This window comes from Lipotes vexillifer, unplaced genomic scaffold, assembly GCF_000442215.2.
Source record: "Lipotes vexillifer unplaced genomic scaffold, Lipotes_vexillifer_v1.1 scaffold312, whole genome shotgun sequence".
NCBI classification, from domain to species: domain Eukaryota; kingdom Metazoa; phylum Chordata; class Mammalia; order Artiodactyla; family Lipotidae; genus Lipotes; species Lipotes vexillifer.
Window position 1 is genome coordinate 425,623 of NW_006789251.1, and position 22,677 is coordinate 448,299.

At 42.7% G+C, this 22,677-nt stretch overlaps 1 protein-coding gene across 1 annotated transcript in view; it reads right to left on the bottom strand.

Annotated features, from left to right (window-relative positions):
* Nucleotides 1-22,677, bottom strand: part of ZNF462 (zinc finger protein 462) — a 109,113-nt gene that overhangs the window by 74,465 nt on the left and 11,971 nt on the right. The window contains exons 6-7 of the mRNA XM_007462442.1: nt 19,459-19,577; nt 14,901-15,095 (exon numbers count right to left, since the gene is read on the bottom strand). Of these exons, the coding sequence (XP_007462504.1) occupies nt 14,901-15,095; nt 19,459-19,577 (314 nt within the window). The remainder of the gene's footprint in view (nt 1-14,900; nt 15,096-19,458; nt 19,578-22,677) is intronic.

The following is a 22,677-nucleotide window of genomic DNA, read 5'->3' on the forward strand; positions in this document are numbered from 1 at the left end:
TCTTTCCCAGAGAGAATGTCTCTGGGGTTGGCCAGCAGGTCACTTCATGAGTGGTTTCAATAGAACGCTAAAGGCAGAACACAGACTCCAGCAGTTTGAGAAGAGAACGAGTGGTGAGGAAGAGTAAGTTGGGAGTACTGGTTCTTTTCAAGAGATCTGGAGGCTAAGACTGCAACTGCAGGAAATACTGCAGAAGTTCTTACCCAAGAATGGTTTTAATATTCAAAACACAGAGCACTCTCCCAGGGTTCATAGCGCTCCCTTTTCTAGACTCTCCAAGGGAACAATAACACATCTGAGCACAAAGATTTAGGGAGACTGTGTGACACTGTAGACAGAGCTGTGGAGTTAGGCTGACTCCACCCTCCTCCAACCCTGCCAGGTAGTAACTGTGACCTTTCTTAAGACTATTTTGCTCCTTCCAAAAACAGCAGGAAGCTGGTTATGGAAGTTCCTATTTTATGGAATTGTTGTGTGGATTAAACCAATGTTCGTAAAGTATTTAACAGACACGCAATAAATGACAGTTATCATTAATTTAAAATATATACTGATTAATGCCAATAATAATAATGTCTAACTTTGGGACTTATCACTGCATTACACGATTAGGACATCAAGTGCAAAGGAGTTTCTTGTGTGGGTGGTTTCCATTAAGCCCCAAAGTCCAAAGAAATTTAAATCAACAGGACTCCAGATTAAGCACCACTTTCCAAACACTGAATTATTTTAGACTCCCAAGAAACAATTCATGATGTTAAGAGATTTCATTCAGCTTCCAAGGCAAGATGTGAAAGTTTTTTTCTTTTTCCATTAAAAAAAAAAAAATCCTCATCCATCTCTGGTTGTTGACAAATTATCATAAATTGACAAGAAATTTGCTTTTACTATGCTACTTTAATACTAAGATTTCTACAGTAATTTAGAATGTGAAAGCATTTTCATATGTTATCTCATTTTATCCACAAAATAACCCCAAAAAGTAGGCATCATTGTTGTCTTACGTGTAAGAAATCGTGGAAGGTCAATGATTTATCTCAGCCCACACGTGTGAGACGGAGGCAGTCAGGCCCTCTGCCTCAGCCTGCACATGCTGGATGGTCCACGGCCTCCAATGTGGGTGGTACTTTCTGGATTTGGACCTCAAACTCAGGTGTCCAACATCCCCGAGCAGACTCTTAAGGAAGGATGATCTATACAAATAACTGGTTTTGGAAAGATCATTCGCTCCTCATTTTCACTAGCTCCAGCTGGGTTAAAATGGGTCCTCCTGGCATCTGCTCAATCAAAACGCACCCAGCGATACACAGGAAGAGTCATGCTCCGCGCCAGTACTGCAGTGCGACCCGAAAATTACACTGGACAAAAAATCGTCCTGAGTTGGGGAAGAGGTTCTATGGAACCCTCGCATGCTTCACCGGAGTGGGAGTGCCTGAGGGGAGCCACGGCCACCAGACGTCCTGGAGCAGGACCTCTCGTGTCTCACGTGCTGCTGACCTATTGCTGTTAATCACCTTCACACTGCTTCGGGAGACAGGAAGCCCAGGGGCCACAGGAGAGATGCTCCACCTGGTCCACAGGGAGAGTCTGAGGCTGCGGGGGTGGGGCTGGTCTCCGTGCTGCTTAACTTTATATGGCTTTACGTCACCAGCTCAAGCACGGTCATCTCCTTTTACTGGGCTGATGATGATTAGTATAAACACCACCAATTTACTCAGTATATTATGAAAGCTGTTTTCTCATACACTGTTTTTGCCATCTCGCCATTTAGAAAATGGTAATTAATTAAATAAATAAAATCTTAAACCTGCCCTTGACTTAACACAGAACTACCATCCTTCCACCCCGTAGTTCTCAAACACTCTTTTCTGCCCTGGCAGCACAGAGTGGGTGGACATCTATGTAGCCTACGTTCTTCCCTAGGGATACTGTGATTTAGATAATATCCCAGAAAATTAGAGAACACAGAAATGTAGTGAAAAGTACTGGGATAGAGGCACATAATAATGAAGCCACTGAAAAAAAAGGAAGAGAAAAAAATTCTATCCTGTATTTTAACACTGAACGTAATCATTTTTTAGACAATTGTTTTTTTCCAGTCTTTCATTATATAGGTAACATAACCAAGATGCAAAAGTACACTGTAAATGTATCAGCAAAAATGGTCTTATTTTATTATTAACAATATATAAAAATTACTGATTTTAATGTGTTAGTTGGGAAGTTTACTTACACTTTACTGCCTGCCTTTAATTGAGTTATCACAATTGTTCCTTCTAACAGACACACTGGTGGCATTATTCTTGTTTGCATGCAAGTTAGATGTGGATTTCTTCATCTTTCATTCTCTGTATTCCTAATTAAAAACTTACCCATGGGCAACATTTTAAAATACTGTTAAATCAGAGTAACAGGAAAATCACAATTCACAAGTACAATATAATAATTGGTGATACCACAGCTATTAACTCTAGCTCCTCACTCCATTTATTCACTCTTAGCTTTGGGACAGACAAGGTAAACACTGCAGCTATCTGCAATTTCTACCACCTTGGTTGTGACCCCAGGCCTGTCTCTTTCACTCAAGAAAGTACCTTGGAATACTTATAAGTAAACTGATGTTATAGAGGGATAAATCGGAATAAGCGCAAACTTATTTTTAAAAATAAATTGATAGGGGCTTCCCTGGTGGTGCAGTGGTTTACAGTCTGCCTGCCGATGCGGGGGACACGGGTTCGTGCCCCAGTCCTGGAAGATCCCACATGCCGCGGAGCGGCTGGGCCCGTGAGCCATGGCCCCTGAGCCTGTGCTCTGCAACAGGAGAGGCCACAACAGTGAGGGGCCCGCGTACCGCAAAAAAAAAAAAAAAATTGATAATTTCAAAAAGATACATGCACCCCTATGTTCACAGCAGCACTATCCACAATAGCCAAGACATGGAAGCAACCTAAATGTCCATCAACACATGAATGGATAAAGAAGATGTGGTATATTTTTACAATGGAATACTACTCAGCCATAAAAAAAGAATGAAATAATGCCATTTGCAGCAACATGGATGCAACTAGAGATTATCAAACTAAGTGAAGTAAGTCAGAAAGAGAAAGACAAATACCAAATCACTTATATGTGGAAGATAAAACACGACACAGGGACCTCCCTAGCAGTCCAGTGGTTAAAACTCTGTGCTTCCAATGCAGGAGACGGAGGTTCAATCCCCGGTTGAGGAAATGAGATCCCACATGCCGTGCACAGTGTGGCCAAAAAGTACAAAAAAAATAAATAAATAAAAAATAAAATAAAATATAACACAAATGAACTTATCCACAAAATAGAAACAGATTCACAGACAGCGAACAGACCTGTGGTTGCCAAGGGGCAGGGGGTTGGGGGAGGGACGGAGTGGGAGGTTGGGGTCAGCAGATGTAAGCTGTTATATACAGAGCAGATAAACAAGGTCCTACTGCACAGCAAAGGGAACTATATTCAATATCCTGTGATAAACCATAGTGGAAAAGAATATAAAAAAGAATGGATATCTATGCATAAGCGAATCATTCTGCTTCTGGCAGAAATTAACACAACCTTGTAAATCAACCATGCTTCAATATAAAAAAAAAGTAAATCAGATTTGTGGTTAATAAAGATAACCTTGAAAACAGATTGGGAAAGCTTGAGATTAGAGCCAGGAAGACCGGTGGAAATCAGAGGAAGTGCAAGGTGAGGGTTATTCAGCGTTGGGGTCTGGCGGGTTGGAAACCAGAGAAGGACAAAGGAGGCAGAGACACGAGGATGCAGGAGAAAGCCCCTTTGAAATGGCTAAGCCTAGGATCTGGGTTGGCTAGACAAGGGATCGGTAGTGGTCAGAGAGAATTTACGGGTTTGAGATGCCGGAAGGAGAGTGGCTATGGTGAGTCCAGCCACAGGTGAAGGGTGGCGGAACACAGTCAGGAAGACGTGAATCTCTCTAGCTGAAGGAACCAAACATTCACTGAGTCATGACCACTGAGTCTAGTATACTGAAATTCCAGAGCACGACGGTCATGGCTGGGGTAAAAAGGCAGGCTGTGAGCCTGGCATTGATTTCACTGAGGAAGCTGAAGGAACATTCCAGAAGATAAGAAGGAAATAAGCAGAGAGCAGACACTTGAAAAGTGAAGGAAGCAAAAATGTTCTCAACAGGTAGCAGCAAGGAAGGACTGCACTCACTCTTCTTGGCTGCTCGGAGGAAAGGGATCAGTCGCTTTGGTCACAGAGAGTTGAGAGGGAGATGGAGTTGCCATGGGGGGCGGTGGGAGGCAAAGCTAGTTAGCTGGAGGAGGGAGGTGTGACCAAGGAAACGTGCAACATCATGGTGCACACAGCACAATTCCACTGGCTTTTTCCAAACATCGTGTGACACAGCTGAGCTCGCAGTCACTAAAATTCCCAGGCTTTTTCACACACAAACTACTGTTTTGTCTGTCTGTTTTCCTTGTGTGTGGTTTATTCTGCCGCCCTAATTCACATCAAGAAATATTTATTGAATGGCCTGCCAAGTGCTAAGACTCTGAAATAGTCCTTGACCTCAGAGAGCACACAGTTTAGTTGTGGAGACAGATATGATAACCGACAATTATAAGAATATTTGGCAAGTCTAGTAATGGAAGTGAATACAAAGGTCAGAAGCTACCCAGCATGTTTTATATTTATTCCCTAACAAAATCTCATTTTCAGCTCATTACTCTGAACAGTCTAGACAGTCTGTAATCTTGATTTTGTCATTTAACTATGGACCATTTGCCAGTATTTCAAATGTATTAAGTCTTAAGCAGTAGGAAAAGAGACTTTACTTAAGTAATTTTTTAGAAGGTGAATGAGCCTTTAAAGTGAAATAAACGAGTGTAATTTTGATTGGCGAAACCTCAAAGGCCTTATATAATTCTGAGACTCCCATCTTAAACACATATATCACATTCACACAAAAATTCTTGAAGCCTTTAAGTACTCAATGTTTATGATTTGAAGGGGAATCATTTTTGTTGGTTTGTTTTGAGATATGGACCCTCACATTTTAAAACTATGGTGACTCAAATAGTGATAGAATCTTCCAAGTAAAGACAAAAACATGAAAAAAAAGTAGTTTGTATACTGTGGTCCCAGTTTTGGAAAAAAATTAAAATAACAAAACAGAGCCTGTCTGTATATGCAAAGAAGAAACATCTAGATGATTCTACAGCAGACTGTTATTAAATTCTTTTGCGTGCAGAGAGGCTGGCATTATGGGTGGCCCTCACATTTTATGTTATGTATTGCCATAAAGCTGTTCTTTAATCCTAAGTAGGTATTACTCTTGTCATCAGGAGGAAAAATCTATGCAGACATCTTCAAAAGGGATAACTACCTCCTATGACTAGTTTTAATGCACATTCATTCTTGAAGACTTACAGGTATCAACATCAGGCACCCATAGCTCAAAAGTACCCTCCCACTGCCAAAGGGGACAGGGACCTCGCTGCTGGTCTTCCTTGTTTAGCCCAGCTTCTTAACAACGAAAAGACCTCTTCCTGGTGTTAATTACCCCTACAGTTTGGTTCTACCTCCCCTCATCTCGCCAACTATCCTCCCAATAACCTTCCTACACACCCTCCACTCTAGCCAGACTGGTCTTCTTGCCATCCCAGGAACCCTTCTTTAAGTTTAGTCACTTCTTTTTTTTTTTTTTTTTTTTTTTTGCGGTCCGCGTGCCTCTCACTGCTGTGGCCTCTCCCACTGTGGAGCACAAGCTCCGGGCCCAGCCGCTCCGCAGCATGTGGGATCTTCCCGGACCAGGGCACGAACCCGTGGTCCCCTGCATCGGCAGGCCGACTCTCAACCACTGTGCCACCAGGGAAGCCCTAAGTTTGGTCACTTCTGATACTCCTCCCATCTGGAATAGACTTCGATCTGCCCATAGAAAAATCCTACTCGCCCTTCAAGGCCCAGCCTGAGTCCCACCTCTTCCAAGAAGCCCTCCAGGACTCATCAATTCCTTCTCTTCTCCATGGCTGCAGCCAATAAAATCCAAATGCAAAATTTCTCATTTGTTATATTCTGCTGTTCTAATTAACTCTACGTATTTATTAACTTAAGCTCTAAATATCCATCAACAATAAAATTTGGCTTTATTTTCCTTTGGAAGATTCCAGGGCCCCCAGACATGTAAGAATAGGTTTCATCTTCTCCACTCTGGCTCATTTATGGATGTGTGTTTCTGCTGCGACTCTTTGATGAAATGGCACAAAGGTTAAGGGCATAAGCTTTGGGTTCAGACAAGGTCCACCACATATATGTTTTATGACTTTGGGACTCATCATTTCAGTCTCAGTTTCCTTCTCTATAAAATGAGACTAATAATAATTTGTAACTCTGATTCATCAGACATATTAAATCTGATGGCAAATTTAAGGCAGTCAGCTGAAGTAAATAAAAATTATGATTAATTTTACCACTTCAGAATTAAACCAAGAGACGACAGCCAGAAACCTTATAATAACCCAGAATGGATGACTTTCAAACTGGTCATGGGGAAAAAAATAACTAGGAGTGCTAAAAATCAAGGACTACAGGAAAGGTTGAGAAGGTCATCCTGTGTTGCTCGATGGGGCGATCACGGCAGCTTTGGTGGAGGGCTCACAGCACATGAACATAAGAGATGACATAGGAGGTGGCTTCCATGAGGCAGGTAAGAATATTTTGTGTCCCCGAGGAAGCTGGAGAGCGTAGCCCTGGAATGACTTCTCCAAGAGCAGTGCACAGGTAAATAAAACCTTAGCTGGGCCCTGTATTCTTAGCCAAACACCTCTTTTCGGTTGACCCTGATGACTATGAAACTACTTACGAAACAGAGGAGCACTCTGGCAGGAACACATCCCTTCCTGGGCATAAACAGCAAGGGACTGACTTCAGTAAAAGGCAAGCAGATCCAACTTACCTGAACCTTTCACGTCAGTTTGGCCAGTCTTTATCTTGCCGTCTTTGTTTAAGTACCACGACTGGAATTTTTCAGTAGGAATATTATTTAGGATTATGAATGAATTAAGAAAATGCGTACATCATTTGGACATGCTGGGCCACACCACCAAAACTCATATAATTTATTTTAAAAAATAAATAATAGCTGCTTCAAGAAGGTTATTTCTGGCAACTTCTCATCTCGGCTCTTAAAAACAATTCTTTTTCACATGCCCATCTTGCCCGGGACATACCCTCTGCTCCAGCAAAGCTGCCCCAGGATATCTACCTCTGAATCATGGCTCACACACACTAGTCCTCCCAAATGCAATACCCTTCCCTCTGCTTGTATAAAATCCTCTAGTGCAGAACAGTATTTGGAAGAGAGGAGAGGACCTATGAATCATAAGAAGTCTCAAAAGAGTTTAAGGGATTTTATATTCAATAAAATTGCACTAAAATATCTAGCTCTGGTTCCAGGGGGAAAAAAAAATCAAGGTGGGCAATGAAAAGACAAAAAAAAAAAAATCTTCCTTTCAAAAAAGACCCGAGATAATTTTAGATGATTTTACTAACTACTGAATATATTTTCTGCCAAAGAATAAAGTAAATTTCTTCTTCCTTTTAGATACTTCCCACAACTGAGGTTCTGGAGGACTTTAAGGTAACCTCCAACCAAGAAATGCAAAAGTCAGCTGTGGAATTATGAAGCAAATTCCGGTGTTGCTAGGAACTAGCTCTGAATGAGTTGGGTAGTATATGCTTGTACTTCTGAGGAACAAATGTTTTTCTTGGCATAGGAAGAGGGAGATGGGCGAGTTGACTGAGTTCCCAGGACATGGAAAGCTTATATTTGAAATGTTTTTCAATCCTTGGCACATGAAACTGTGGCAAATTCAGAAAGTCACAGAAATCTCAGGCAGGTGGGTTTCTTGGGAAGGGTCTATCACATGATATTCGACTTCAGGGCAGTGATAATTTCGTAGGCTCCCTATTTGCTGATGAGGGCAAGGTCTATAATTTAACCGCTGAAGACTTTTGGAGGTCTAATAGAAGATGTGGAATCATCTGTACCACTTTGCACCACTGGAGTTACGGGATTCTTAAGTCTTTACAGTAGAAATGCCACTCTTCATAATAGCACTAAAATAAACTCTAGATCAGATTTTAATGTAGAAATTCTGAATTTTAATGTAGAAATTCTGAAAAAGAGAAGGTTAGTATTCTCTGGTCAGATAATTTTGAGACCAGCATAACCTATTAAAAAATAATGGCCAAGGGCTTCCCTGGTGGCACAGTGGTTAAGAATCCTGCCAATGCAGGGGACACGGGTTCGAGCCCTGGTCCGGGAAGATCCCACATGCCGCAGAGCAACTAAGCTCGTGTGCCACAACTGCTGAGCCTGCGCTCTAGAGCCTGCGGGCCACAATTACTGAGCCCACGTGCCACAACTACTGAAGCCTGTGCGCCTAGAGCCCGTGCTCCGCAACAAGAGAAGCCACCGCAATGAGAAGCCCATGCAGCGCAACGAAGAGTAGCCCCCACTCACCGCAACCAGAGAAAGCCTGCACATAGCAACAAAGACCCAACGCAGCCAAAAATAAATAAATAAATAATTAATTAAAAAACAAAAACGACGGCCAAGCCACTGAAATTATGCCTTGTATCCCACGTGCTATAAACGACGCAGATCTTTGTATTTCACAATTATTCACTCAGGAGTCATTTTTAAAGAATCCATTCTTCTTTCTTTCACCCCAAGAGAAATCTGACTGCAACTGGAACCTGTGTGGAAGGGTCTGATGCCCTAGCAACTAATTGGATCCTCTTAAAGGTTGAATTTTATGTCTGACCTATTTAGAAATCTGAAAAGCTTCTCTTCAAAAAGCAGGCATCTCAGATCTTAATTTTTAAGTGTCAAGTATTGCTGCAGTCAAGGTTAAATGAATTGATAGTTTGGCGCCAGACTCAATACAATTCTTAGAGAAGATTTTCTTTCAAGCATAAGTGTAATTCACACAGTAACAGTTTTAAAGCTCTACTTAATGCCCTACATTTCATATATGAAACAAAGAATATATTTAGGTCAAGTTATATTTTAAGTGACATCTAGAAATAGTCTATATGTTAAATATAAAGGTCTATAATGACATTTATTAAAGACAGGATTAATTTCATGGGTATTGCTGTAATTTTTTCCACCAGTCATCTATGGCAGGGTTCAGCAACATACAATCCATGGGCCAAATGCAGCCTCCCCTGCTTTTGCACATAAAGTTTTATTGGAACACAGCCATGTCCATCTGTTTACATATTGTCTACGGCTGCTTTCACATTACAGTGGCACTGTTAAGTGGTTCTACCGGAGACTCTATGGCCCACAAAGCTGAAAGTATTTTTGATCTGGCCCTTTACAGAAAAAGTGTGCCAATCCTTGATTTATGGCTTGTAGAAATTAACCACTACAAGTCTCCTCTAACCCATATATTATGTCAAAAGGCTGGTGGGCAAAATTTTCAGGGAGAGTAAAAGATTTTTACTAATCTATGAGTTTTGTTGGTCAGTTTCACTCTATAGCTTCTCCGAACTGGATTTAACAGCAACCAAACACTGTATGGTTTTTGTTTTGTTTTGTTTTGTTTTTTTGCAGTACACGGGCCTCTCACTGTTGTGGCCTCTCTTGTTGTGGAGCACAGGCTCCAGACGCGCAGGCTCAGCGGCCATGGCTCACGGGCCTAGCCGCTCCGTGGCATGTAGGATCTTTCCGGACCGGGGCACAAACCCGTGTCCCCTGCATCAGCAGGCGGACTCTCAACCACTGCGCCACCAGGGAAGCCCACACTGTATGTTTTTTGACACAGACGCAGAGAGCTTGCTCCAAGGCGCTCTGCTACCAGGTAACCACACTGGTAATGCCCATCTCCCCAGTGCCACCACACTTCCTGTCTCCTCGTGAGTACTGGAAAGGCTTACACCCTGTCTCAAACTTCAGTTTCCCACTTCTACAGAAGGTGTCATTATCCAGGGAACAATGATAAAGTTGGAAACACTCTTTGGTCAAGGAAGATCATTTCCTCTTGGCAGACTGATGTGTCAGAAAGCTTCTCTTAGAGCAATCCCTAAGGTTTCATCTTTGGATCATCTGTCTTTTGAACTTGCCTCTTAAATGGAAATGAAATTAACTTACCGTTGTACAGCGTGGTTCTGTGGAGTTGGTCAGACATGCTAGGAGACTCGGTACAATTAACTGAACTGAAAACTGTGATGCCTCCAAGAAATCGTCGGTCAGTTAAAAGAAGTCAGTATTTAATAAGTATCTACCTAACTATTCCCGTTGGAAAATTAGAGGACAGAACCAACAGCATGTCCAAAAGTACAAATGACCACCAAGAAGATCATCAATCGACGAGAAATCAGAGTAGGGCTGGAGCTGGTAAACGTCAGTCTTTATTAGAAGTTAAACTCAGAGACTGGTAGACAGAAGCAGACAAGGAAGAAATCCTTCCAAGCTCCCAGCAGAGCTTCCTCAGATGCATGGAAGTGGAAAGGAAGGCGGAAGATGCTGGGGACAGCAAGTACAGAGATGGTTGGAAACACAAGTATTTGTTGGAGAGACCACTCAGGATGGAGAATGTGGGACTGAGTGGTGAACTGTGAATGCAACGCAGAGGACTTGGATTTTGACATGAGAAGTGCCTGTGGTTTTCTGATGAGAGATGCCTTGATAAAAATAGTGCTTATCAAATATTATTCTAGAGATTAGAACCGAGAAGCCAAATGAAAAAAAAAATTAAAAAAGAAAAATCACAAAGCTCCTTACATTTTTCTACCAATTCATACTAGCAAAGACTTCTCTGCTGGGTGGGCTACAATGAGATCTATCTTACAAGGGGAAGGATTTCATGACCAAAAGTTCTTGGTGTTTTCCCTAGGCTGACATTAGGACACAGGTTAAAAAACTATCTAATTCTCACACACCTTATTTATTTTGCACCCGGTCTTCGTGTCCGATTTTTGGTTTAAGCGTACCACGCTAGCTACTGCCCTAAAGCAGGCCATTCTGTACAGCATAACTGGACAGAGAGAAGAAATAAAATCAGCTATCTTTAGGGGAAACTCGAGGGAGGAAAAAGATGGAACGTCACCAGTGGCCCGACTTCTTACAAAGGATAGAGCTGAATTTTAAATTACGTATCCACTGCCCAGGCACTGTGGAACTACTCAGGCCTAAACAAATCTCATAATGAAACTACACTGCTCTAGTTTCTTTCTTGTTTTATAGATGTATGCATATGTGTGTTTTTCTGTACTGAAAGCACAGACTCGGAAAAAGCCTGAAAAAACCCAGTCCTCTATTTTATATGGCAGAAAGAACCCAGTAAACACAAACACAGCAGAGCACTTCCTCTTGTTGACAACCTTATGATTTCCCCTTAATGCACTGTTTAGAACAGCAATTAAGTGTCATTTCCCATTATCTTATACACAGAATCAGCACTGCTCTTCTTTCCAACCGCCAATCACGGAGAGCATATAGAATCCACGTGCTGGTGAGACATGTCAAGACTGACAGCCCAGAGCCTAAGAGCTCTGTTTACGTCCAGAACACGTGTGCGGCCAGGCAGTGGGAGCGAAATCACCCCTCCACCTTCTCACATCTGCCTTCCCAGCCTCCCTCCCTTATAGGGTTCCCCTCTGCACTGGGAGGGAGAGCAGCTAGGGAAGAACCTTCCTGTTCAGACCGTTTCCTTCTACCGGAGAACGCTGGCTCGCTCTCAAGACTGCAAGCATTTGACCACTGCACACAGCAGCGAGCGTGTCCAGTCGTTTTATTCACATCCCTCACTAGGGGATCAGAAAGCCAAGGACACACTGGTGATTTCCCTGGTTTTATGGATCTCTACTCCCCCCGAGGCCTGCAACACATTTTTGGTTCTTGTGTTCAGAGCGCCCTGGCATCTGCAGCGTGGGAAACCTTAACTGAGGGCCAATGGTCCTATAGCTTCCCCCTATTAAAATGTGCAACTGGATTTCACATGCGTGTTTCAAACACCATTCAAGGCGTGATTTACAGGCTACTGCCTAGCCCCACAGCTGTTTTTTCGTGCCCCAGATGTAGCCACTTCTAGGAATCCACCACTCAGCTCCCTAGCAGACAGCCTTCCCATTTTCAACCTCTCCCATCACTCTTGGGCAACCAAAACCTTGCAAGACCTACATCAGAAGGATTCACGAAAATATCTTTTGAACGGACGCACTATTAATTTTTCTTTCCACTCTGTCTGTTCATGAGAGCAGCCCATTTGATGCCTTTTTTCTGTTTACCCCACCTTAAACCTTTGGGTTTACCTCACCCAAATTAAACAAATCACTGTGGACCCACTGATCCAGGTTATTTATATACATTAAAAATAGCACAGGTCCAGTGAGTTCTGTGTAGGCCTCACTAAAGAGTTGCCACCCAGAGCTTTCACATTCATTTTGTTCTTTCTTTAGAAGAAGAAAGAAAAACACTTTTATATGTTTTGCCAAATTACCTCCCTGTGGCTGAACAGACTATCGGCGTTATGCAGAGAGTTACTCAATATCATTATCATCATGTTTCTGCGACCACCCTCCTCCCAAGGTCCTAACCTAGTCTAGCTTCCAAGAACCTGAAATCAGCCCCAAAAAGGTTAGGCTTCAGGCTTAGGGCTGTGGTTAGTTCAATACCATGCTGATAATACCGTCTAAACATTTGATTTTAAGCTGCTGGGTGGCCAGAATGGCACTGTATCCATTTATGATTCTTCTGTGCGTTGCACACCTCCTGGCAGAAAGTACAGACTCAGGAAGTTGACGGAACTCTTTTTCAGCCTACACAGAGGGAGGCAAGCCATGCAGCGAGTAGTCTGCGGGATTCCCTTGTCCTGAGACTAAGACCCACCCTTCCAAGGGGGGCGGGGGGAGGACAAAGGGAAAAGAAGGTACAATATGGAGAGAAATGTCCCAGGAAAAGCCTTTGCTGGGAATGGTGTTTGGATGTATCAATTTCACCCAAATGGTTCCACAAGCGTAGCTTCCATTTCAGATGAAAGCAATTCATTGACAATCATGTGAAACAAGACCTTACAATTTACATCAAATTCTATTTTGCCTTTTGTTGCAATATACCAATCTCTTACAATGAACAGAATCTCAAGGTGCAAAGGGGACATCTTCCGTGGCCTTTCACACATGCTCCCCCCATCTCCTCTCCACCCCTCACTGTGAGACTCTTAAGTTTTCCTGGAAAACAACAACACACACAGGCTAGACTGCCACACAACAGCTGAGGAGACAGCGCGCTCACTTCATTCATTACAAGCCACCGTCGTAACAACAAGCCTTCATTGTTAAACAGAAGTCCTTCAAGACAGGAACACCGGCAACGAAGCTGGTGTTTACTGATGTGCAAAGCAAAGGCCACCAAGTTCCACAACTCAGTAACGACAGCTTTTAATCCCAGGACTTACCTTTTCTTTTCCTCCCACTTGTCTTCGCCCAGACCTTGTGAATGAAGATTCCTCATTTACGCTTTTGCTATTTGGATAACCAGCCCACATGGACATGTTGGGCTGTCAGAACTTCAGGATTCTATCTTTTTAAACCCTTACATTAAAAATAACCCCGAATTCATAGTTGTCGTAAATGGTCTCAAAAGCCAAAACTTCAAAGGATGTAAAGTGCTGAATAACACGACCATTTATTAAATACCTACATGTGTCAGGTGTTGTGTTAGGCATTTTACACATGTACCTTTTCTCATTAATCTCTCAAGGCCATCATGAGGTAGGTATCATTATCCAATTTGTCATGTGAGTCTAGGAAGCTAAGATTGCCCAGGAAAACACAACTGGCATTGAGAGAAGTTAAGATTCAAAGCCAAGCCTTTGTTCCAAAGAGCCCCTGAACTTTCTTGCCAGCCCACTAAGTTCCTCTCAAGGACCTAGTAGCAGACCTTGGGAAATAGTCCATTCCGTGACCTGGGAAGTATTCAGGCTAGGGGGTAGATAACTGGTGACCAGAGATGCCGCAGAAGGGATTCCAGCACGAGAGGCTCACGGAAGAGAGCAGCTCTCAGGTCTTCTACGTCACTAAGAATGTCCAGACTCCCTCCTCTCCTAAGCACGAGATTCTGCAGTCATCTGAGGTGAGCTGAGTAATCAACACCCTTCTGTTTCTTGGGCGGATCAAAACAACAAGCCATCCTTTGCTCGCTCTGCCATACCCGCCGTCTCTCGCTCTCATTCTCTCTCTCCTACAGCTTTCGTTACACTGCCTGCCAGTGAGGAGACCCCTTCCAGGGCTTCCCAGATTTAGTCTGAAGCTTCCAAAAGTGGGCAGTTACACCCTCCTTCCAAATGACGCTTCCACGACATCCTTCAGCCGTTAACAGAAATCACTACGTTACCCCTAAATTATCTTGTGACCCCATCAGACACATGCCCCCACCCATTCACCCATGCCAGTCCCTCTGAATTCTGTCCTTAACTTACACATCTGGCACCCCGAACACTTCACAGCACACGTATTTTTAAGGACAAGACAGGATATCAATAAGTAAGAAAGTCAACGAAGAAAGAAATCTGCCTGGTATTCATCCTCCTCCTTGCTCACAACCACGGCGGAAGAATCCAACACGAACCCATCACACACGTGCTCTTTTCCACAAGCAGCGGGCACACCAGTGCAGGGGCGTCTGGCCTCAGCACCAAACAGATGCTCACCGAGTTCACTTCACCCTCCAACTCCAATGTCTATACTGTTCCAACCTTTTCCCGTTTCTTCCTTCACTTGAACCGCCAGGTTTTCGTGTCAGATTTTCCTCTAGAAAGAAGGATGGGCCGTTAACCCCAGCCCACCTCCCCCCACCCATGATTGATGGCGGCTCGGAAGCCCGGTTTTACCATTGGAATCTTCCACTTCTTCGGCCGGGGTGGCTTTTTGGGAGGAGGAGTGGTGGGCGTGCGAGGAGAGGAGACTGACAATCCTCGGCCTGGGGAGGGTCAGGGCTTTTCCGTGGACCTTGAGGGAGTGTTCCTTCAGCTGGCTGATGGTCATGGTGGAAAAGGCGCACCAAGAACACTTGTAGGCGTGCTCACCTGGAGGGAGACGGTCGGCGGCAGGGGAGAGGGAGGGGACAGGGGACGAGGCGGGTGGAAGACAGAACAACAGGGTCAGTGTCTCCAGAGAGCCCGTCTCAAGCTGCACGGTCTGAGGACCCTCCCAGACCAACCCCCTGCCCACTGCCACGACCACAGGGCTCCTGGAGGATCGGAACTCTTCTAGGAGCTCCGTAATCAAGTGACCTGGTCCCTTGCCATCTCATGCTTTGCTTACAGGGATGAGCCTACGGTAGATTCCCCAGCAGAGAGTGAAACCAAATGTCTAGGTAGCTCCCTCGGCAAAGGCTTCCCGTCTCTCTCCCTCCCTCTCTGTACTCGAAATGACGATGCCAGTTTTCATTCCAGCCTTTGTATCATCCACAGAAAATAATACACTCCATCCTTATTCCAAGGGTCGATCGGTGGCTTTCCGAGCGAGCACGAAGAAACTCAGTGCAAACTGCCGTGCTATCCTCATAATTTACTTCCCTGCTGACTCTAGGCCTCCTGGATTCCACACATCCTACCTGTGGGGTTTTTCTGGGACCAGTTCACGAACCTCAGCACAAAACTCCATTTCCCTATCTGATCAATAGTACAGAAATGGGTAAAAGTCATTTCTGTAACTGAGAGAGATGTGTTTATATATATAAACATGTGTGTCTGCATTTAGCTCCAATATTTTTCAATAAAAAGGACATGTAAGTAAAAATAAGTAATTTTCTTTCTTTAATTTTTATTGGAGTATAGTTGATTTACACTGTTGTGTTAGTTTCTGCTGTACAGCAAAGTGAGTCAGTTAAACATATACATGTATGCACTCTTTTTTAGATGCTTTTCCCATATAGGCCATTACCGGGTAGTGAGTAGAGTTCCCTGTATAATACCTATACAGTAGGTTCTTATTAGTTGTCTATTTTATACATAGTAGTGTGTATATTTCAATCCCAATCTCCCAATTTATCCCTCCCTCCTCCTCCCGCCCCCTTGGTAACCATAAGTTGGTTTTCTACAAAGTACTTTCCTTTTCATTGTTTTTATGCCACTGAAATACAGCACAGATCACTATGATCAAATTAAATGACAATACGATTTACCTTTGCCCTAAGTCAGCTTTTACATGAATTGCCATTTAAGAAGCAAGGGTGTGAAATGGGCATCCTTATGTCGCTGGACAAACACTGGTACAATCAACTCGGAAAGCAATTTTGCTTCTTATAACAATAAGCTTAGAAAGCTCATGCCTGAAACTCAATAATTCCACTTCTGAGAATTTATATTAAGGAAATACCCTTTAATACTTAGAAATCTCTGTTTAGAAGTATACATTATTTATGCTTGAAAAAGGGATGAAACAACCTAAATTTCCAACCATAGGGAAATGATTAAGTAAATGTGGGTATATCTTCTTGATAAATTACTATTCATGAAAATAAATTCTTGAAGAGTTGGCAATTCACAGAAAACTAAAACACTGAAACTCAGAAAAATAAGCAGAAAAGCATAATACGTTTTAGATTAAATTATAATCACGACTATGGAAAATAATTATAGAGGAAATGGTTGAAAGGAAATATTATCAAATATTAACAACAGTGGTCTTCAGATAATAAGATTATGAATGGCTTGACTGTATTTCTTCTTTCATTTTCAATTTTTTTCTAATGAACATGTATTTTTAAAATTTATTTTCAAGTGAAACTTAAAAGCCAGAGAAGACGGAAAGGAAGGAGAGGAATAAGAGAAGAAAGGATTGTTAGTAACGAAGGTTTTGTGGACCAGTGAATATGAACTGAGGACGGCGCTGACGTGCTACGGACAAATGCTCACCAAAGCACAGCAAGAATGAGCTAGTAAACCTCCACGTTTTTTTTTTTTTTTTTTTTTGCATGTGGGATCTTCCCAGACCGGGGCACGAACCCGTGTCCGCTGCAGTGGCAGGCGGACTCCCAAACACTGCGCCACCAGGGAAGCCCTAAACCTCCACTCTTGCTTTTACCCTGCTGAGATGGTTACTTTCCTGCCACCCCTATAACTACTAAGTGGTTTCACGCGAAGTGAGACCAGCATCTGAAGTCCCGCATTCAAGCCTCCTTTTCACCACTGATGACCCCCAAAGTGTGCATTTCCAAGAAAGCCTTGAAGAGACCCACACAAAACCTTGAATGATGCAACATGCTACAGCCCAAAGCAGAAGAGAAGCACAAAGAAGTCAGAGGACCCAAACGAGAACACCAGTCAATTCCACACCCCTCAGACCATGACCTGTTAGCTACAGGATAATGCTGGGTATGAATGATGGTGTTTACTGAAATAATAAATATATGTCATATTGTATACTACTGCTCTCCTTATTCCACTTCTCAATTTTTCAGTGCAAACCTGGCTATATGAACCTTGGTGGGTGGTTATAAGTAGCATAACCTGAGAGAGAATTCAAATCCAGTATCTGGTTAGTACGCACTACCTTTTACCCTATAAAATAAAATAAAATACTCCATCTAGAACAGACAAGAGTCTTCTGGAAAATGATTTGGCTTTCTCCAAGCCAAGCCACTCTCTGTAGCTAAGACCAAGTCATAGACACCAACGGTTCAAGGTGTGTGGAGAACTGGATTACGATGCTCCCACCCTCTCTCTCTGGATGCTTCCTTCCTGCAAACCAGCAAGCACAGAAGACCACTCTGCTTGGTCAGCTCCAAGAATATACACTTCAGCTCAATGCCCTGGAGTCAGTGTGTAGCCTGTGGCACTTTTTTAAAGTCTTTCCCACAGGCCAAATCACTTACCCAACTCCCACTGGTAAAGTGTTTTTGACAAGGCTGAGATCTATGGGGAAAACTCCCCAGGATAATGTCCCGAGTGAATAATTTACAAGATACACCAGTTAGAAAAGAGTGGTTTGAACCCCGAAGCCTCTTACTCCATGGACTTTAGTAAAGTGTTCTGGAAGATATAAAAATACTAAAAGATAGAGAAGAGCCCATACAGCTAATCTGCCATTCCCTCCCCCACCCCCAGTGGGCTTAGGGCATCCTGAAGGCTTCCGTAGTTTTACTCCATTAGGCCTGTTCAACAGGACCCAACCTTCAGGAAACAGCAGAGGCATGGCCGTATTTCCACAGGGGATGAGGAGATGACAAAAGTGAAGGACTCGGGTTCTAGGCAGTTAATAAGAAGCTAATAAGGGAAGGGAAGCAAATAAATGAGACAGAAAAATTCTAGTTGATTGAAAAATTTGAAACTAGAATTCAACTAGAATTCTAAATACCTTAGCTGAGGAAACTCAGGGGAGAGACTGGATCTCTAGAAGAATCTCTGACAGTATTGCTAGCTATTCTAAAGCTATTGGTTCCCCAATTTTCCTTTGTTTGATGTGAGTTCCTCAAAGGCTGACAACACCTCTGAGAGGGCCACAGGCTGCTGCGGAGCCGGGCTTCTCAGAGGACTGGGGACATCCTGGGAGGAGGCCCCCCAGACCCTGGCCACACTGCCTTTCTTACTCATGCCTCTTTCCTCTCTTGGATGAGTTCTGATTAGCCACCTGCGGGCATCCTCCATCATATGCCAAGTAGAAAAGAGCAGAAGAGAGAGGGAGGCAGCATCCTGTGAGTGACAAGGATGCAGGCTTTTGTTCTGGAGTCAAATCCTTAGTGAATGGGCTCTGTGGCATTGAGCAGGACACTGGATTCTGAGTCTCTGTGGCTTCATCTGACACTGAGGGTGACAACAACATCTACCCTTTGGGACTGCCCTGAAGATTAAATGAGATGATGAATATACCATGCTTATTAGTACAGAGACTGGTACGTAAGGGATGTTCATGAGACGAGCACGATGAGATGGGATGACAGAGTGATGGAGATCAACACAACTCCTGGACACTCATGACCCAAGGTCACTTCTTATCTGGGATGTGGAAATGCATCTAAGGGCATCTCATGAGAAATCTCACACATCCTGAGGTCTCTGTGTCCCTTTGAACGTCCCCAAGATTATCACTTTATTTTAGTTGGAAATTATCTTCAGGAGATGTACCAATTCTTGCATTTCCATTAGAAAGTTCAGGTAATTTAGAAATTTCCCTGGAAAACAGAACCTGTGAGTAGCAAGAATCTGGCAGTAGGTATGTGTTAGTTGCACGAATCAACTATGACATGCGTGACATGGTACTTGGTATTATTTTGCCTTTGGGCCATTCTTTAATTTTTTTAATTAGATCAAAATAAAACTGAATACACAACCATCTCAAGAGAAACTTATTCTCATGTGTATGGAGCAAGAGACTTAAAAATTTCACTCGCTGAAGACTATTAAATTTCAAACTCAGGGAACTAGTGCACTGCGAACACCAACTCACCAGCATGAGCTTTGAGGATGTGTGTCTTCAGCCGGCTGTTGTAGGAGGACTTGAAGGAGCAGAGCTTGCATCGGAATGGTTTATGGTGTCCGTGGTGGGTTTGCATGTGGCGATCCAAACTTGATGTAGAAGAAAAGCAAAGGAAATGACAATATTAAAAGTTGCATCCAACATTTCCTCATTGCCCTTTTCCAGAAATCCCATTTCTAAGCTGTTCAAAGTCATTTTGTTACTTTCCAAGGATGGTGCTTACAGGAGGAAAACAAACAAACAAACAAACGCAAACTGGCAAGAGTCGGAGAAGCTAAAGGAAAGAAGAGATCAAACTTGTTTTTGGATTGAGAGACGTGGCAATGGAAACAGGTCTTGGTAGACTTATTTTCCCTTCCCTAAAGTACTGTGAAGTGGAAGAGGGCATCTACACAGAAAAGGTAAAATATGGACAAATTTAAGTTTTCTGAAAAGTCAATGAGGTGCCTATCGAAGAGTCCTTGAACTTATACCATAAAAAAAAAAAAAAAAAAAAAAAAAAAGGGAATTAGAGAAATTTTGCATGTAAAAAAGGCTGACTTTCTTCTTAAATCTTAATTCCGCTGCGAACACTTGAGCAGGGCACTTGCAATGGGCTATTTTCAAGGTCTTTCTAAATATGGAGGTCCAGTGCAGGTGTGTTTACAGGAAATCATGTGATCCAAAGGCTGGCCATGGCTTCTGATAAAACCATGTTTGCTGTACATCCGTATTCCAGAAGCAACTTATAAAGAAATGATTTAATTATAATTTCCCAGTATTTCATAATAATTACTACTCTAAAAAAATAATAAATCTACCAAACGAGGTGTGGGAAGATGTTCTAATTTAATTTGTATCAATGCCCCGGAGAACTAGATTCCATTCTAAATGACTCATGTGGGAACAGTACTGCTTACCATTTAAATATATAATGTTCTCCCAAGCTCCAAAGCAGCCCTTTCCACACTGCCTAAGGACACCTCCCGCTGAATGTCCTTCAGCTATCCTAAACTCAACCAGCCTGAAACAAACACGTCAGTTTTTTTAAATCCCAAACAAATTCTCTTCTTCATTCCTTTTGTAGAAAGAACACTTCCAAGCTGTCAGTCAACCAGCCTGGAAACCTCCGTGCCATTTGTACTGTACTTTGTCCCTCTTGCCCTCCAGTAAGCCAATTTTCCCAAGACATGAAGATCCTCCTTCCCTCAACTGCTCCCAAAGTCCCATTCTAACTTCGTGGATCACCTACTATCACCGCCTCCTAATTGGTCCCCCCCATCTTTTTTCCAACTCAAACGCACAAGCGCTGGAGTCAGACTGCCTGAGATCAAATGCCAGCTATTACTCATAAGCCGAGTGGCCTTGGGCAAGTTCCATAACCCCTCTATATTAAAAGGCCTCACTTCCCTTACCTATGAAAGGGAGATAATAATGGGACCATACCTCATAGGGCTGTTCTGAGAATAAAATGAGGTAATACTTGAAGGCACGGAGCACAGTGCCTGGCACACAGTAAGGCTCAATAAATGTTAGTGATTAAGATGCCTTTACTCGTTTCAGAGTCTTCCTTTTACCAGTAAAAATGTATATTACAAAGCACTAATTCTGCATTCAAAGACCCCCAAATGCTGTCTCTACTCAGGTATTCAGACTTTACCTTCTACTGTTCCTTTACATATCACTTAAAAATTAGTCCAACTAGACCGCCAGCTGGTCCCCCCTAAGCATCGATCTCTTCCTCAGGGCCCTACTCTCTCATCGTTTCCTCCACATTGCATGTTCCTTCCAAACTTGGCAGGTCCTGTCTTCCTACTTTAAGACTTGACTCCAATGCTCCCTGTTCCATAAAACCTTCCCGATTCTTCCAAAGTAGATGTACCATCTCCCTTCTTTGAAACTTCATTGCATTTTACTGATACATTTTTTTTTTTTAAAGACATGTGCCTTATTTTGCCAAGTCATTTGTGTGCTTGCTTTACTTATAACCCGACTAGACCCTAAGTTCCCTGAGATCACCGACCATGTGCTATTCATCTTTATATTCCCCCGAAACCTCAACAACAGGGCATATTCATTTATTCACAACGATTTATTGAGGTTGTGTGTGTCAGAAGACGTTGAGAGTTGCTGTCCAACAAATACTCATCGAACGGATGAGAACTACACAAGTTTGAGGCCAGGGCATGAATCTGATGACAAAGATTGGATACTAGGCTCTGTATAATCATAAAAGAGTTTGCAACCCATCCTAACCTCTGTGGAAGCATCACCTCTTTCTGCCTTTCAACAGCCACTAACTAGCACTTTATCTTTTTTAAGAAGCAAACAGCCCATCACTTATTTTCAATTATGATAAAAATAAACAGCGTGTCAGTCTCACAATCAGTCACCTTCATCCAAGACTGTAGAACACGTTATTGAAAATTTCTCTCTCATACAGTTGTGAGAGAAAGGCAACAAAAGGTTGTTTCTTCTCAGAACCACCCCTCTTCCTATCACCCCGAAAAGCCTCACACAAAAACCCAAATTTTCAATTTCAAAGCTGTGCCAGGTAGCAGGAAACTCCGTCTCCTCAACCCACCCTGTACTTCAAGCATCTCTCTGGCATCGATAAACTTCTTTACCATTCCAGGTCTTTTTAAAAATGCCAAGCAATGACCCTTTGGTCATACGGGTTAAAAAGTCCTAATTTTACCTCCTTAGCCGCTTAAAATTTCCCAGATGGAACTTTACTTCCTCAAATGATGATTAGGTTCTGGATGAATGTTTGACAGATGCACCAGTGAACTCATCTACTCTCTGGTCTTTCCTTGTGTAAGTCGTAGCAATACCTCCAAAATTATCATTTAAGAAAATGCCCAATTTAGAAAACTCTCATTCAAAAAGATACACGCATCCCAATGTTCATAGCAGTGCTATTTACAATAGCCCAGACATGGAAGCAGCCTAAATGTGCATCAACAGATGAATGGATAAAGAAGATGTGGCACATATATACAATGAAATATCACTAGGTCATAAAAAAGAATGAAATAATGTCATTTGCAGCAACAGGGATGCAACTAGAGATGATCATACTTAGTGAAGTAAGTCAGACACAGAAAGATAAACAACCATATGATATCACTTGTATGTGGAATCTAAAAAAAAATGATACAGATGCACTTATTTACAAAACAGAAACAGACTCACAGACATAAAAAACAA